General features: G+C 40.6%; 1 protein-coding gene across 1 annotated transcript in view; it reads left to right on the top strand.

The window, feature by feature from the left end:
- RABEP1 (rabaptin, RAB GTPase binding effector protein 1) overlaps window positions 1-15,648 on the top strand; it is a 52,572-nt gene that overhangs the window by 14,206 nt on the left and 22,718 nt on the right. Inside the window, exons 2-5 of the mRNA XM_074160844.1 lie at window positions 4,505-4,633; window positions 6,762-6,965; window positions 8,170-8,330; window positions 14,932-15,051. Coding sequence (XP_074016945.1) covers window positions 4,505-4,633; window positions 6,762-6,965; window positions 8,170-8,330; window positions 14,932-15,051 — 614 coding nt within the window. The remainder of the gene's footprint in view (window positions 1-4,504; window positions 4,634-6,761; window positions 6,966-8,169; window positions 8,331-14,931; window positions 15,052-15,648) is intronic.

The raw sequence follows: 15,648 nt of genomic DNA, 5'->3' as shown, positions 1-15,648 counted from the left end.
AAAAATGGGCAGCCATATATTTCTATTTTTCCATACTTGTGTCTCATGCAATCATGACAGGAAAAGAAAGAGGTGGAAGATGACAGAAAAAGGACAGAAGTGATTTTTTTTTTAATTATTATTATTTTTTTTTTGTCTTCAAAAATTTCATTGTATGTGTTCGTGTTTTTTCCTGATCTGTTTTTCAGATTTCAGCTGTGTAGGGCTGAACTCCTGATGTCACGTTTGACACTTTAAATATCAAGTAGAAAGCTTTGTGGCATTAATTTTATAAATAGACCTAGTACTCAAAAATAGTCTCATTGATAAGCAGCTTTGTCTGTCTGTAGTTCTGGAATGGTCACTACATGTTTGTGTAACTGGAAACTTTGTCGTACATAAAATGTTATCCTTTTGGGAGGTGATCTATGGAACAGCATTTAAGGAACTAGTCAGTAAGAACTGTGGGTTTATTCCGGTGTTTTCCTTGAATTGAAATTTTGCTGTGTAGTGGGTTAAGAGAATCATAGAATGGTTAGAGTTGGAAGGGACCTTAAAGATCATCGAGTTCCAACCCCCCTGCCATGGGCAGGGACACCTCCACTAGAGCAGGTTGCTCAAAGCCCCATCCAGCCTGGCCTTAAAAGGTTGAAGAGAAGGTTGTGTCTTTTTCACTCGAGTTTCTCTTTGTGTTCTCCAATAGATTCATGGTTCTCCTGTAAATTGATGACTCCGCTGTGAAATGAATTTGGCTGCCCTTCTGTTGAGTTCTGTCCAAGTTAAGCCACGTTAAGAGCATGCGCTGTGCTTTGCTCTAATGGTGGGGCTAAACAGGGAGATGGTGATCCCTGCATCTGACCTGAAGTGTCTGTGAAATCAGTGTTGTTCATTAGAAACAAAGCTAGTAATTTAATTGGCATGTCTGACTGGCATCAGTAGTCTATTTGCCCCAGTGCTCGGCTGGGGGCGGGGGGGGAGAGAGGGGGGAAGCGCTATTTACAGCTCATAAATTTTTGGCCAAAGGGACTTCTTGTTTGTTTTTCAGTTTGGCATATCAATTTAAATTTAAACTCTTCTTAACGCTATTTCACGAGTTAAGAAACTGTCTTTAGGGTTTTGTTTTTCTTGATGAGTTAGGGCCCTAATTAGGGAATTAGGTCTTCCACACTACTGCTCTTATGAAATACAGCGTGTCCTGTGCCTGTTCCGATGGCGTGTGCAGCGCAAGATCTGGTTTCAGTCGGGCTCTGTTACAGACCTGGGGTGAGTTGGACCTGAATTCAGAGCAAGAAGTCACCTATAAATGACAGAGGCCTAATAGAAAGGTCTATGAATGAGTCCGTATCCCGCCTTTGGCTGCAGTGCGTGTCCAGGTGGACTTTAGCCCTGCAGTTCCCTGCATCCGGCAACTGGGATTTGGGTTCACACTCTCGTTTTTGGAAGGTGGAGGGTCTTGTATGGCCATCGTACAAATCATACCCCAGAGAAGGAAATGATTTTTGGTGCAAATTTAATCATTCGTACTTAGTAGAAAGGAGGTGGTGGTCGTACCATCTTAGAAAACAAACCTTCCTTTGCTTTTACTTTTCATGCAGGTACGTTTCAGGGGGTTGATGTATTTCACAGCTTATTGTCTTTTTAAGTTTATGCGCCTTGTGCCACTGCGATGGGGACAGAGGTGGTGCGGACACGCACCTCTCCTGTGTGAGGCACGGCAGGGTCTGTCCTGAGCCACACACATAGTGCAGGTGGTAAAACAGCTTTAAACTTAGTATCTGGATAAAAAGAATGATGTTAATACAGAGTTGCAGTGACGCATGACCTGCAGTTGAGATTTTAAACTGTTTGGTTTTTTGGATGCCTGCAGCTGGTCCTGACAGCGGCCAGAGCTCTCTTGTGGTGGGGGTTGATTATTTATTTATTACTTTTTTTTTTATACGTAACTGCCAAGCTGTAGAGAAAGGGAATACTGTAAATGTAAACATTTGAAGTTAAAATTGCATTTCCTGCTTGGTGACTCTGCCATCCCTCTTCCCGTTTGGGTTGGAGGATTTAAGAAGGATGAGTCTGTTGTTCCCCCAGCTCAAAGCACTTGAAGTTGCTGCTCTTGTGCTGTCCTCTCTTCCTTCCATCCTCAGCAGAAGCAACTCTCACCTTTGGAAGAAGAACAGCTCGGTGGCCTTGCACAACAGCTCTCTGATGGCAGCAGTAGCCCAGCTGCTGCTGTCTCTCTGCAAAAAAAAAAAAGCTGGAAAGGGATCCCAGTAAACAAGGACCTGTTGGAACAGGTCCAGCGGAGGCCACAAAGGTGCTCAGAGTGCTGGAGCCCCTCTGCTGTGAGGACAGGCTGAGAGAGTTGGGGGCGTTCAGCCTGGAGAAGAGAAGGCTCCAAGGAGACCTTAGAGCCCCTTCCAGTCCCTAAAGGGGGCTGCAGGAGAGATGGGGAGGGACTCTATCAGGGAGTGGAGTGATAGGACAAGGGGTAATGGTTTTAAACTGAAAGAGGGGAGATTTAGATGAGATCTCAGGAAGAAATTCTTTAGTGTGAGGGTGGTGAGACATTGGAACAGGTTGCCCAAAGAAGCTGTGGCTGCCCCATCCCTGGAGACGTTCAAGGCCAGGTTGGATGGGGCTTTGAGCAACCTGGTCTAATAGGAGATGTCCCTGCGAGCTGCGCTGCCTGGGCTGCAGGAGCTGAAAGGCCAGCAAACCCTCTCTCTTTGGAAGACTTCGGCAAGAGCTCAAAGGCATCTCTTCAGCCTTGGGAAGTGTTTTTGCTCCCTGGGCCTGGCTCCCCGTGTGCTACTTCTTCCCTGGTTTTGATCCACCTGCTTTCCTGACTCGTTTGAAGGTTTGCCCTCAGCGTGTCATCTTTGCTGCAGGTTCCTTTCGTTTTCTGGAGAGTACCCTTGTGCAGTTGGCCTTGTGCAATCCGGATAGGGGTTGCTGGCCAGAAAAGCTTATGGGTTGATGTTTAAGATGATAAAAAAACCAAAATGAAGATTTCAATAAAAAGGCCATATAAAAAAATTTCTTCAGTTCTGTATGTGCAGATACCTTTTATCTAATACAGAGTTGAACAGATTAGTACTGTATTTCATAACATCATAAGCCCTTCTAACCAGCGATCAGGAAAACATACCTGTTCGTGTCTGCTCTTTCTCTGTCATCTGGTACTAAAAATAAATTTAATTCACTCCATTTCAATGGCATTGACCGTCCAGTGTTTTATCACTGTAAGCTCTAGAACTGATTCCCCCTGTTTGCAAATCTAAATGTTTGGTGCTGCTGAAGTGGTGAAGCCTCTGTACTGTGTTTTCACTACTTGCTTTTGGTGGGAAGCGTGTTGGGTGTGATGCGTAAATGCTTCTGATGGATCAGTATTTTATGTATCTAGCCTGTGCTATACAGAGGTTACAACTGGAGAGAAGTGATTCAGAGTTGGAACATGTCCATAAAATGCTTTTGCAGAACAGGTAGAGAATTGTGTGGAGAAACATCAGTTGCCCAGTGTGTTGCAGCACGGAGATGGATTTTGTTCTAGCTCGTCTGTCTTTTGTTTCATATTCGAAGTCTGAGGTGTGCAATATGAAACTGTCTGGCACCTAAACCAAACCTATACTACTTGAGGTGCAAAGAAGTTAATATTGCACATGAAGATCAATATTACAGGGTCAGTGGTTGTGGCATCTTTATAGCATTGTACAATGGTATTGTATTATTTTTTTTTTTCAGTAACAGCAGCATTTTAACAATCTTTAGGGGCTTTGTGGACTTCCCTTTTTTGTTGTACCACCAGATCAACTGCTAATGTTGTAAATACTGGAAAATGGTATGATGTATGTACACCCTTGAGGATTTTTACCTGCTGGAAATGAGAGTTTGATCTTATGATTAGTTGTTCCTCCGTAGATCATCATCATCATCTTCTAGCAAACTTCTCTGACTATAGTCTGGTTCACCTTCTTTTGGTGAATGTGCAGAGCTGAAGACGGGAAGGATAATGGCACCTAATTTTTAGTTTATGGGTTTTTCTGTGCTTTGTTCCTCCATCGTTGTTGGCTGAGCAGCTGCTGCTTTCTTTTCTTTGGCCTCAGCCTTTGAGAACTTGGTGCTTTGTTGCTCAGCCTTCACATACTGTTCCTGTGCCTTGTGACTAAAGTCCCAGTATATTGGAAAGAAGCACCAATAGAAGTAATTTTGGCACTGGACTTTTTCCATTTCTTCCTTCATTGCATATAGAAAATTGTAGGGTTTTTTTGGAGGCTGTTTTCTACAGAATTCCCTGCCACATGTCCCTGTAATGCTGTGAAGATGTCTAATTACAATACGGTGCTACAGTCTAAGAAAACTTATCTTCCTTTGTTGCTTGAAGGACTCTGACTAGTTGTCCTGATGGATCATGGGGCAACAACTGGGCTAATGAGTAAAGGTATTTTAAAAAGAATAAGCCCCAAGCCTCAAACTTGCAGAATGAGATGCCTTAACTGTTAGTGACGTGCCTTATCTTCTCTTTTATTTTTAGTTGCTCTTCTACAACGGGTAGCAGAATTGGAAAAGGTCAATGCAGAATTTCTGCGCACAAAGCAGCAACTTGAGCAAGAATTTAATCAAAAGAGAGCAAAATTTAAGGAGTTGTACTTGGCTAAGGAAGGTAAGTTCTCAATTCTCTGAATTATTCTAAAGCTTATTAAACTTCATCTTCAAATAATCCCTGTAGGAAGAATAACCTTCGTAGTGCCGCCTACAACTCCCCATTTGCCCATGCACATGCTTTCCTATTTTGTTTAGGGATAATTAGGATTTAAGGGGGTTTTCTACTGGGATAGTTGACTGCACATCCAGCATGGTTGGTGGGATAAGGCATTGTTGTGTCTGATTTGCCAAAAATGGGAAAGTGACAGTAAACTTTTAAACAGATATAATAACATAAGAGACAAGCAGAGAATAAAACTCAGTAGGTGGCTATTTAGCCTCCTAGAATGAATTTTTAGAATTAAATTTAAAGATTTGCTTGCATGGATAGCAGTCAGCAGAGCAACTTGATGTATGCACAGAAACACCACCACTGAGTTTTAATACTAACCTTCTGAAGCCATGGTGTGCTCATTCTCTCTGAACAGCAGCTGGTCTGGTGAGTGGAAGGACGTAGTCTAGCTGGTGTGCTGTTTGTATTTTGTGGCTTGCTTTTTTATGTAGTATTAATTTGTCTTAAATTTCCATCTGAGGCAGAATGTAAGCAGACAAACATTATAAAAGTTTTAAAACCAGCCAAGGGCATCTATTTCAATAACACTCTTTACAGGAAAATTTGAACCATATGAGCTCAAATATCTGACGAAGAATTAGAGAGCAGAGATAGCTGCTGTTCTGAGAGCCAAATTGATTTATTTCTAATCCTGATGATTTTCCTGTCCTTAACATATGAAAGCACAGCCAAAAAATAATGCATTATGACTGCAGCTGGTTGTATAAGCTTATGAGAGCAGAAATACAACAGGCATAACGAAGATCAGATCATACAGAAGGCCTATTTCTTTGTGTTTCTAGCAGCTGGATGAAAGGAAATTTAAGATACAAGACACTGCTGATGAGATCAGCAGTAGTTCTCTCTTTTTCAGAACAGAACAGTCAGAAAATAAAAACAAATTGTGACGAGTGGAAAAAAAATAATCCAAATTTTACATGTACTGAAGTGGAAGGATACCAGAGGAGAATATGCAAGCAAATACTTTTTTTTTTTTTTTTTTTTTTCTTCCCCAAAAAAACCTTTTTTCTCCCTCGCTTTTCTCCAAGATCCTTTCCTAAATGTACACTGGGACTGCAGCACCCAATCCTTGATACTGTCATTTGAGAACTAAGTAATATAAATGCTGCAAGATCTTTTTTTACACAAGGATTAATGCCCTTTTGAGTACCTGATTAGCTCTGGGTTTCATATTCTCTATCGAGGGGTAAAGTGTTGGGCACCAGGATTAATTAAGCATTTTGGTACTGAGGGCAAGAAGTGGAGATCACTTGCTGTTTGTTGTGCACTGGCCAGATGTTTCTGCTTAAAGTGATTGCCATTGAAATAGACTATGTGGGCATAAAACGGTATTTTGTGTTAGTGCTTTTGGAATGAGTTGCATAATGCACATCTTCCAGAGGTCATTCCTTCAGATTAACTGAAAACTCAGGAGGATAATGTGAAATTAGTTTAATTTTTGTTTATAGTTGCAACAATTAGAGAAGTACCAGATGTTCCGTTGAATATATCCCTTTTTTTTTTAAGTAGAAGCTTAGTTGTAGCAAAGCCATGGTAAAGAACAAATTAGGCTGCATAGTTTTCTTATGTGGGCTTCAGGCAGTGGTCGCACAGTGTTTCTGTTGAAGAAATATGAAGTGTTCTATCCAAATTCAGGTCCAAGTTGGTGCCAAAAATGGGGGAAGAACTCTCTTCCTGTCCGTTGTTCTTTTTTCGAGATTCGTTACCCGTATGAGTTAAATAATAATGAACTAATTAAAAGCACAGTTCAGTTTCATCAGGTATATTGATTAATAGGTTATATCTACAGTGTCTGCTTTGTGGCTGCATCCATGAGAAAATAGGTACTTTAATAAAAGGCAAGGGCAAGTGAAGTCAAAAAAGACTTAAGACACCTTCTAACGTTTGTTCAGTTATTATGATCCGTGCTTCCTTCACCCCCTTGTTAGAGCACTCTTCTTTGCCATAGCAACTATGGATACTCTTCAGATTGAATTTATTAATCAAGCTAAATGTAAATAATACTTCTTTTCAGAGGACCTGAAAAGACAAAATGCAGTGCTGCAAGCAGCCCAAGATGATCTCGGACAATTGCGGACCCAGCTGATGGAAGCTCATGCTGAAATGGAGAACATCAAAGCTATAGCTACAGTATCTGAGAATACGAAGCAGGAAGCTATCGATGAGGTGAAGAGACAGTGGCAAGAAGAAGTAGCTTCACTACAAGCTATTATGAAAGGTAACAACCAGGCAAGCTGCTGCCGCTGAGATCAGACACCTCTTTAGTATGTGTTTAGTGGGCCACAGAAGTGATGGATGAAGTTCCCAAGTTTGTGAAAAGGAGCTTGGTGGCTCTGTTCTGTTAACATGAGGGTAGAATTTGGAAGGAATCATGGCAGTGGGAACTCCCACGTATATGCCAAGCATTTTTGAGGGACTATGAATGTGATACTTCATCCTTCCACGAAGATAAGCGTAATGTATGTAATTTGACAAGTCTGAGAACAGCTTTGGGCTGACAGCATGACTCTCTTCTCCTGTGTGAACATAGTCCTGCTGTCAGGCAGTTAAGTGTCCCTCCAGTACTATCACATGGACTTTTCCCCAGGCAAGTGACTGAACATGCTGCTCTCTATTAGTCCTGGGTCATTGTTTTTTTCTTGATAGTTCTGAGCTATTCTTGGTTATGTTTGCACATTGCACAGCTGTTGGTGTTTCTGAGACAAACTGCGTGCAAGGAACAAAACGCAGGATGTAAACCGGGGACAGACTGTTGCCATAACTGGCTGTTTTCTTAAAGGTTGACAAACAGGATCACAATATTCTGAGCCTGCAGCCTGTTGGCTTTAGGCAGTTTTTCCATCACCTGATTTCTCCATCACCAGAGAACATAAATCTTCATGTATATTGAGTACACAAATTCCTGTTTATGTATGATCTAGGTAGATAAATGAACCTAGATCAAGGCTCAGTTGTGCCAGCTGCTGTATGTTTGTAAATAAAGACAGCTCCTTACCTGAAGGGATAATATTAATAATGGGGAAATGAAAGCTATGTGAGAAGTTCTAGTTCCTTTGAATTTTGGAGTAAATAAGTAGGGTTTTGGTAGTTTGGGTGATGTGCTTGGAGGTACAAAATGTGCTGCTAAATAGGCAGCAATCCTAGCAATAGGACATTAGACATGTACGTTGTTTTGAAATTAGGAGTTACACAGTTTTGGAGGCTTGTTTGTTTGTTTTTTAGTGATGATACAAATTGAGGTGCAATTTCTTTGAATCTTTTCTTTTGGGACAAGACTCAAAGGGAAGAGGGGGAAGGGAGAGTTCACTGTTGTTCTAGTTTTGATCAATTATGATAGGTCATTGACTGGTTGAAGATGGAGTTCCTAAAGCTCTGTTTTTTAACTTGCATTGAAAATACATTTTGAAAATACTGTTTTATAGAGACTGTTCGTGACTATGAGCTCCAGTATCATCACAGGTTAGAGCAAGAACGAGCTCAATGGAATCAATATCGCGAAAATGTGGAACGAGAAATAGCAGAGCTGAGACGGCGACTGTCTGAAGGTCAAGAGGAAGAAAACCTAGAAAATGAAATGAAAAAGGTACGTTGAAATCCAGCTCTTCAATTTCAGTTTCAAGATACACTTGTGTTATGCATGAGTTCATTTCGTGCCCTGCTGTAATTCCTCAGAAATACACATAGCCTTGTTCTGCCAACTTTTGGCTCTTTGTTCGTGGAAGTCATCGTGACCTAATCCTGCATTTGAATCCAGAAAGGTGTTGTATCTGATCATGTGGATTCAGTGAGAGGATTGCACCTGAGAAGATGATAAAGCTTGGCCTTCAGCTTGTTAAAGCAGGAGGCCTTGTCAAGTCTCTTGTCATAATGTCAAATGAACTCAAATAAAGCCCCCTTTAAATTTTTCTGGATTGACTGTAGATTTATAAAATTTCCTTTGCATTTCTGCATCTCTATTCCTTTTCTCAGATCTTGTACTTTTCTTTTGAGGGTTTTAATGGGCACTATATCTAAATAGTCTTTTGTCTTTCTTTAAGCCATGTTTGTGCAACACAGTACTACTGGCTTCGTAGGAAATACAGAACCTTGCTGTCGTAAAACAGGCTCTAGATGATGAAATGGTTGCTGTGGAGTTTGGAAAGATTTTTTTCTTGTTCAAAGATCTGTGACTTGGAGTTCGTAGAAGTAGATTGACGTGCCTTGTGTTGAGTTTGGATTTTGCTGTTGTTGAGTTTGAAGTTTGGGTGTATTTCTCTTTCAGGTAGGAATGAAATTGAACCTGTCATAATAGATCAATGTTTTGGAATCTTCGTTTATCATATTATAAAAACTTGCCTTGAAGTGAATTTGTCTTCTCAGGAGGCTCGCAGTAGTCTTCAAGGCATTCTAAGACTATTTTAATGTAGTAAATGATCCTCTATTCAATAAAGGAGTAGAGTAACATCTGATAATCAGCCACATCACTGAATGTCCTTGTTTCTGCTTGCTGTCAGAAGAAATGTGGTATTAAGTATCACAAACATTCGACATAATAAGTATTTTACCTATTTTTAATATGTTGTAACAAGCAATCTATTAGTGTTGCAAAATGCAGTTCTTTTTCTGTGACTTATAAAGAGATTCTTGAATATTGCTAGTTGTAATTGCGTAATTGCTGTTTGATATTCAGCGAGGCTGCTCTTTATATAGTCCTGATTTATAAAGGTGGAAGTCAGAATAAAGCCTATTTGCCAATGTTCTGACTACGGAATTACTGCCACTGGAATTCTTAAGACATCAGCTATTTTTAAGAGAAGGTTTTAGCCCTATTTAGGGAAAAAAAAACTTAGGTTGAAGCTAGAAGGAAGGTTCAAAATGGGATCAGTGTGGTGAGTCTTGTAGAAACAACCCAGAAGATGCAGAGTTCATGGTGTAAAAGTCCTGGTGGTGCATTACCGACAAACTGCTAGTAAGAATTTTCAGAAGACAATCTCTCTTGACTGAGAGAGTCTTTTCAATATCTTAAATCTCAGCTCTTTGGTTTTTTAATCTGAATGTACTGATCGCGTAACACTTGGAGTTGCGAGTTGCTCAAACGACAGCACAGCTCACTTAGACTTTGTGGCTTCACTATGTGCCAGTTAGCACTGAAGTTTGGTATAGCAGATAAGTAACATTTTCAACTATACTCCTTTAGAAAGGAAATAAATATCCTTCGTAATCCTAAAGGAAAAGGTGATTGATATATTAATCTGTGATTAATATGAGCTCAGAAAGCTTTATAGGCCTGTAAAGCAGAGGAAAGTGCACTTTATGTAATATGAGGTGTGTGAGGGGCTGAATCTGGTCTTCAGAGTGCAGCTTGAAATAATTGTTTAAACTGCTTTGCATGTGCTTTTTAGTCTCTGTCCTGTGAGGTTTTTCCTTAAGGAGACTAAGAATTAGATCAAAATTAGGAAAAGGGCATTCATTTCACCTAAAACCAAACAAGCAAATCCCAAGCCCACAAAAAGCTGTGTTTGGCTGGCAAAATAATGAATATTCATACATCAGCAGTTGGTACGAAAGGAGGAACTTTCTTGATCACTTGGGATGTGCTCCGTGAAGACTTGTGATCAATTCCTCATGCAAAATGGCATTTCCGGCCAATAATGTTGTATTCATCCTCCATCTTTATATGCTCCATTAGAAAGAGGGATTTATTTTATTTTTAAACATAAACTTCGAAAGAGTTTTTAAAAAATAGCTTAATTTCCTAGCCAGTTCTAAGGAGTCTGCAAAAATGTCAAAGGAGTTAATAAAATGAAATAAAAGTACTTTGCTCTCTGTGCTTTCTGAGTGGTAAGTAGGTGCTGTACCAGCGTATAATATATCACATTTCTTAAAACTAGCAGAAAACCGTACCATTGTCTGGCATTCTCAATGAGAGGTGAGAAGAACGGACAGAGCAGAGACAAGATTCCAAGCCGTATGTTTCAGTCCAGGACGCCGACCTTCTTGGCTGGATAATAGCTCAGTTGTGTTCAGTTTGGCTATAAAATCTATTTTAAACAACAAAGAAAATCCATGAAATTTAATACTGCATCCACATAATTGCTAATGATCATGCTTGTTGTCCGCATACTTTTTCGTCTGAAAGAGATGAAGGGTGGATAACAAATGTTGCTGCAAATTCTGTAAATATCTCTTTCAATTTAAAGTTTTATTTATTTGGTTGTGCACACAGGTTTGGTACTTGTGCATGTTATTTATCCGGGTTTGAGAGCGCTTAGAGCAGATAGGTAATGTCTTCATAAGCCTGCTTTTTTGGGCTGTATTTACTAGATTGTGACTATTTTGCCAGCGGCGTCCAAGCCTTTCCTGCAAACCTGGCATTTGGCTTTCTTGAGCATCCTCTTGTCAGGAAGGGCCTGTCTGTTGGGACACTTGGATTTGTCTGGAAGCAGCTGTTTCGCTTTGCTGTGTAAATATCTATAGAAAACTTGTGTGTTCTGTGTTTTTTATCATAAAGCGGTGATTTCTGTGCTGAAAACTTTGTGTATTCTGTAAATTGTTCTTAGCTTAAAAAAGGTAAATACTGCGTTCTGATGAGAAGTGGACTCACCTAGTCAGTCATCTTTCAGAAAAAGTGTTGGTGATTTATAAAAATCTCACTGTCTTCCTGCGCTTTGTAATACTAGACAGATTTTTGGGCTTTTCTGTTATCACGGATGCTAAAAGTAGTCTCTCCATAGCAGCATGTGCTTCCATGCAAGTTCTCTGCTCAGTAAGGGCTGGGCTCCCTCTGGACAGGGACTTGGTGGGGATGACTCTTGCAGACTGGCAAAATCTGGCCAGTCCTTTTTATTCAGACCTCATTTTCCATTCCGGAATTGATCTGGTTTTCTTTTGGAGCTGCGATGAATATAAAGATGACTCTTGGCACAGTTGTGTCAAACTCTTGAGTAGCAGAAGGCTGCAGAGCAGGTTCTTTGCATAGAGAGAGAAAGGACAAACCTCCTTTCATGAAGAGGGGAAGTTGGAAGGGGAGGATAATCTGATTTCTGTGACAGAGTTGGCCATAAAATCTGATAAACAGTAAGCTGCTTTCGTTGGTAATGATAAAGAACAGGGGAATAGATTCAGATGAACTTTAAATGGTTTACTCCTACTTTAAAGAGAGATTCTCAAATTGTGTCTGTTTGTTTTCCCCTTGTCTTGGTTTTTAAGGAACAGATTCAGATATTGCAGGTGCCTGAGACTTCTCCAGCTGGGTTTTTGTTCTCCTGAAAATGTTGCTTGGAGGAACAGTAAAGGACATCCCAGGTTGCTGTGGTTGGCTCTCAGGCCAGCAATGAAGTGTTTTGTGTTTTGACTTGGGTTCATTTTCAGCGCATTCTCTCTGGAGCTATCTTCATGCCGTGAAGATCCCTACAGCGTGTTCTTCACGTGCTGTGCTGGGGAAAAGCAGGCTTTCCTGGATCGGGGGGCTTGGCCGCTTTGATTTTGATAAGGTGATAAATAAATACAAGCTGATAATGTGTAAAACCGTGGCTTTTGACAGTAAAGGTAGTTTGGCAAAAAGTTTGAAGGAAATAAGCGTTTTCATGCTCGCACGTCTGGAAGAGTCTGAATAACGCCTTTTAATGCAGGGAATGTGGTGCTGTGGCACCTCTCACCACGTGTGACAGTATCTTCATCCAGCATTTCCCAACAGCACAGATATTCTGGTTTTATTAGAACTGTTTGAGTGGGAACTTTAACCTCAATTTGGGACTCGGTCGTCTTTACCTTGACCAGCACTTATTTTGTTAGCAGATACGGGCTATTCTGAGGGTTTAGCTCAGTGTCACACTGACCTTCAGTACGCATCCTTCTCCACTCCCCACCTTTCCCCCTCGTTTTTTTTTTAATGAAACCTTTGCAATATGTTGCAATCATAGTGTCAAACTTCAGCTCTATTTACCAAGCAGTAAAAGCCAGAGTAATTTTTCTGTCGTGGAATTTGATACCGTTTTCTCTTCCCAGTTAGTGGCTGTTGTACAGTCTGAATTTTGCTTTCGGGGAACTTTCTTAGTGTTTAGCTGAACTCGTTGGCTCCAACATGGATGCGTTTGTTGCTCTATATTCAGTGTTGAACCGTGTGAATTCAGAACAGGGATGAAATGTTCCTGCAGTTATCATGAATAATTAGGAAAAAGCTTATTCAACAGCCCTAAAAACGTTGGGCTATCTTTAGCCCATATGAGCTGGCTCTAGGTAGCATTAAATGAATAGAACTGGTACAATAAATGAAATATAAAGCAATCTTTGAAGTTGAACTCCTGCTCCCGTCTGGTTGAAAAATGTGGCTGGTGAGTTGCTGGCTGCGAGCGAGGGGATATGTATGTGTGTGACACCGTCACATGGCCCTGGGATTGAATTCGCTGCCTCATGTGATGTCCCTTGCTTTCCTCACGGATTTTATTTGTACTCTTCAGAGGCACAAACTAGCAGTGGCAGAATGTAGCAGAAGGGAATGAAACGTGAAGAAATGTGTTTTTTTAAAGCTTTTTAGAGCCCAAGGGCCTGGTAGCATTTGGATAATTAGCAGGTGTTGCAATATTATTTTGTCTATTAATTTTAAGTTTAGAAAACGTCAAGGGTTTAAAATATTGTCTATTTTTGTTCCTGAAAGTCTTGCTTGGAATATTGCTGGTCAATAAGCTGACCAGAAACTGAAAGTCAAATGAGTATCCTCTAAGATCTACCTTCTAGTCTAGATTTAAAACAAGACATGGATGTTATCTTTTAGCATAGAATGGTTAGAGTTGGAAAGAGCCTTAAAGATCATCTAGTTCCAACCCCCTGCCCTGGGCAGGGACACCTCCCACCAGACCAGGTTGCTCAAAGCTCCATCCAGCCTGGCCTTGAACCCCTCCAGGGATGAGGCAGCCACAGCTTCTCTGGGCAACCTATTCCAGTGTCTCACCACCCTCACAGTAAAGAATTTCTTTCTAGTATCTAATCTAAATCTCCCATATTTCAATTTAAAACCATTACCTCTTGTCCTATGGCTCCCCTCCCTGATCAAGAGTCCCTCCCCATCTCTCCTGTAGGCTCCCTTCAGGTACTGAAGGCTGCTGTGAGGCTTGTCTTTGCTGATCAGGTTAGGAAAAGTGTCATCTTTAGGACACAGTTCTCTGCCTTCCCTCCCTGTTGAATTCCTCCAGTAGAAGATAGAGAACAACTGAAGTTTCTGAGCCTTCATACATAAACCCAATGCAAATTAGGTGGCTTAAATCCTTTGTGGCTTGAAGAATTTTACTGCAGTGAACGTTTGCCTGTTCTGCTTGCTGTTGTGGAGTCTACAGGAGCTGCTACTTTGTCTTGCAAAGTTTTTAGTGCATCCGTGAAGGAAAACCAGTTCATTTAAGAAATGGGGATGTCGGGGCCACCCTTTGACATGTGCGATTCTGAATTTGAACACTGAACGCTATTTCTCATTTTAATTCTCACTATTTTTACCCTGCTCTTTCTCTCTCCCCTCGTGTCCCCCCCATCACGTCAGTCTTCTCATTCTGTTTTCCTGCTTTGATCTCTTCAGAACTACTTCTTGAAAAACTCACGGGGTTTTTGATAAAATGCCTGTGTGTAGTTTTGAAACATGTAGTACAGTAGCACCAAAACCTGATGCCACATCAGTAGTAATTTAAAGTTGAAGAATGGTCTTCCAAAACCGAACAAAGCTACGCTATGCATTGCTGTGCAGATCCTTTTTATTTTAACTTCACGAGTAAGCAAATGAATGGTCAATAATTCACATACAGTTCTTCTGTTACACTTTTTTTTTTTATATGTGCTATGTGGCAGCCAGTTTGCAGGACACTTAGGCCTTCAATAACAGAAAAGTATATGTATATTTGAAATGCCTGATCTGTAATTTTTCTCCCAAGTATCAAGAGGGAGCGATGTACTAACATTTGCTTTAAAAGCAGATATTCAAGGCCTAATTCACACATGGATTTAAAATTTAGCTGCCTTCTGTGAATGGAATAATATCAGCCTGTTGTCATAGAGATGACTGCTGAACTAAATAAATAGCAATAAGACGAGTATTGGAAGTGGAAGTTTAGTCAGCTATTTTTGTTGGCACAGAGATTTTCTCCAAATGTCTCTGATAATGGAAACTGTTGTGGTGAAAACTATGACAATGTGTTATTCATAATTTATTGCATTATCTGCAGGCCCAGGAAGATGCTGAGAAGCTGCGTTCGGTTGTGATGCCTATGGAGAAGGAGATTGCAGCGCTAAAGGAAAAATTGACAGGAGCAGAAGAAAAAATAAAAGAGTTAGAGGCATCAAAGGTGAGGTGGAGTTGTAACTGTATCCTGATTTCTATTTTGCATCATGCTAGTTTGGTGCAGAGAAGTGAAGTCAAACTTCGTACGAGAGAAAAAGGTGTATTTTGACACTCTTCATGCGCAATATATCTTTTCTCTTATAGCTCAAATAATTTATTTGGCCTATATATGTTTTCCCCTCTCTGTTTTGAGGGTTGGGTTGTACATGTGTCATCCGCGCTTAGCTTAAATTGCATGGCTGCAGCTCTACTAGAAATGAAAAAGAAAAGCCTGTAGAAAAACAGCTGCTTTGCACTATTCCAACACTCTGGCCTTTAGATTAATGTCATGTTTGCAGCTACAAAAAGATTTGCATTTGGCAGAAATCTTTTAATCTACTTCCATCCAGTATCTGCTATATTTCATTTTCTAATCCTGGGCATAAAACCGAGGCGGTATCACCAGAATTTTTATATCTTAAACTTGAAGTAAACCTCAGATTCATAAAAAGGGATACTGGCCACTGCTGCCCAGAAATCAATGTAAGTGATGTACCCAGCATTCCTGTATTCTTCAGATATGTCAGAACCCCTATGGAACTCTCTCACCAGCTGCGAAAGG

This window comes from Numenius arquata, chromosome 18 (genome assembly GCF_964106895.1).
Source record: "Numenius arquata chromosome 18, bNumArq3.hap1.1, whole genome shotgun sequence".
In the NCBI taxonomy this organism is placed as follows: domain Eukaryota; kingdom Metazoa; phylum Chordata; class Aves; order Charadriiformes; family Scolopacidae; genus Numenius; species Numenius arquata.
Note: the sequence above shows the minus strand (reverse complement) of the source record. Positions and strands in the feature narration are given on the sequence as shown.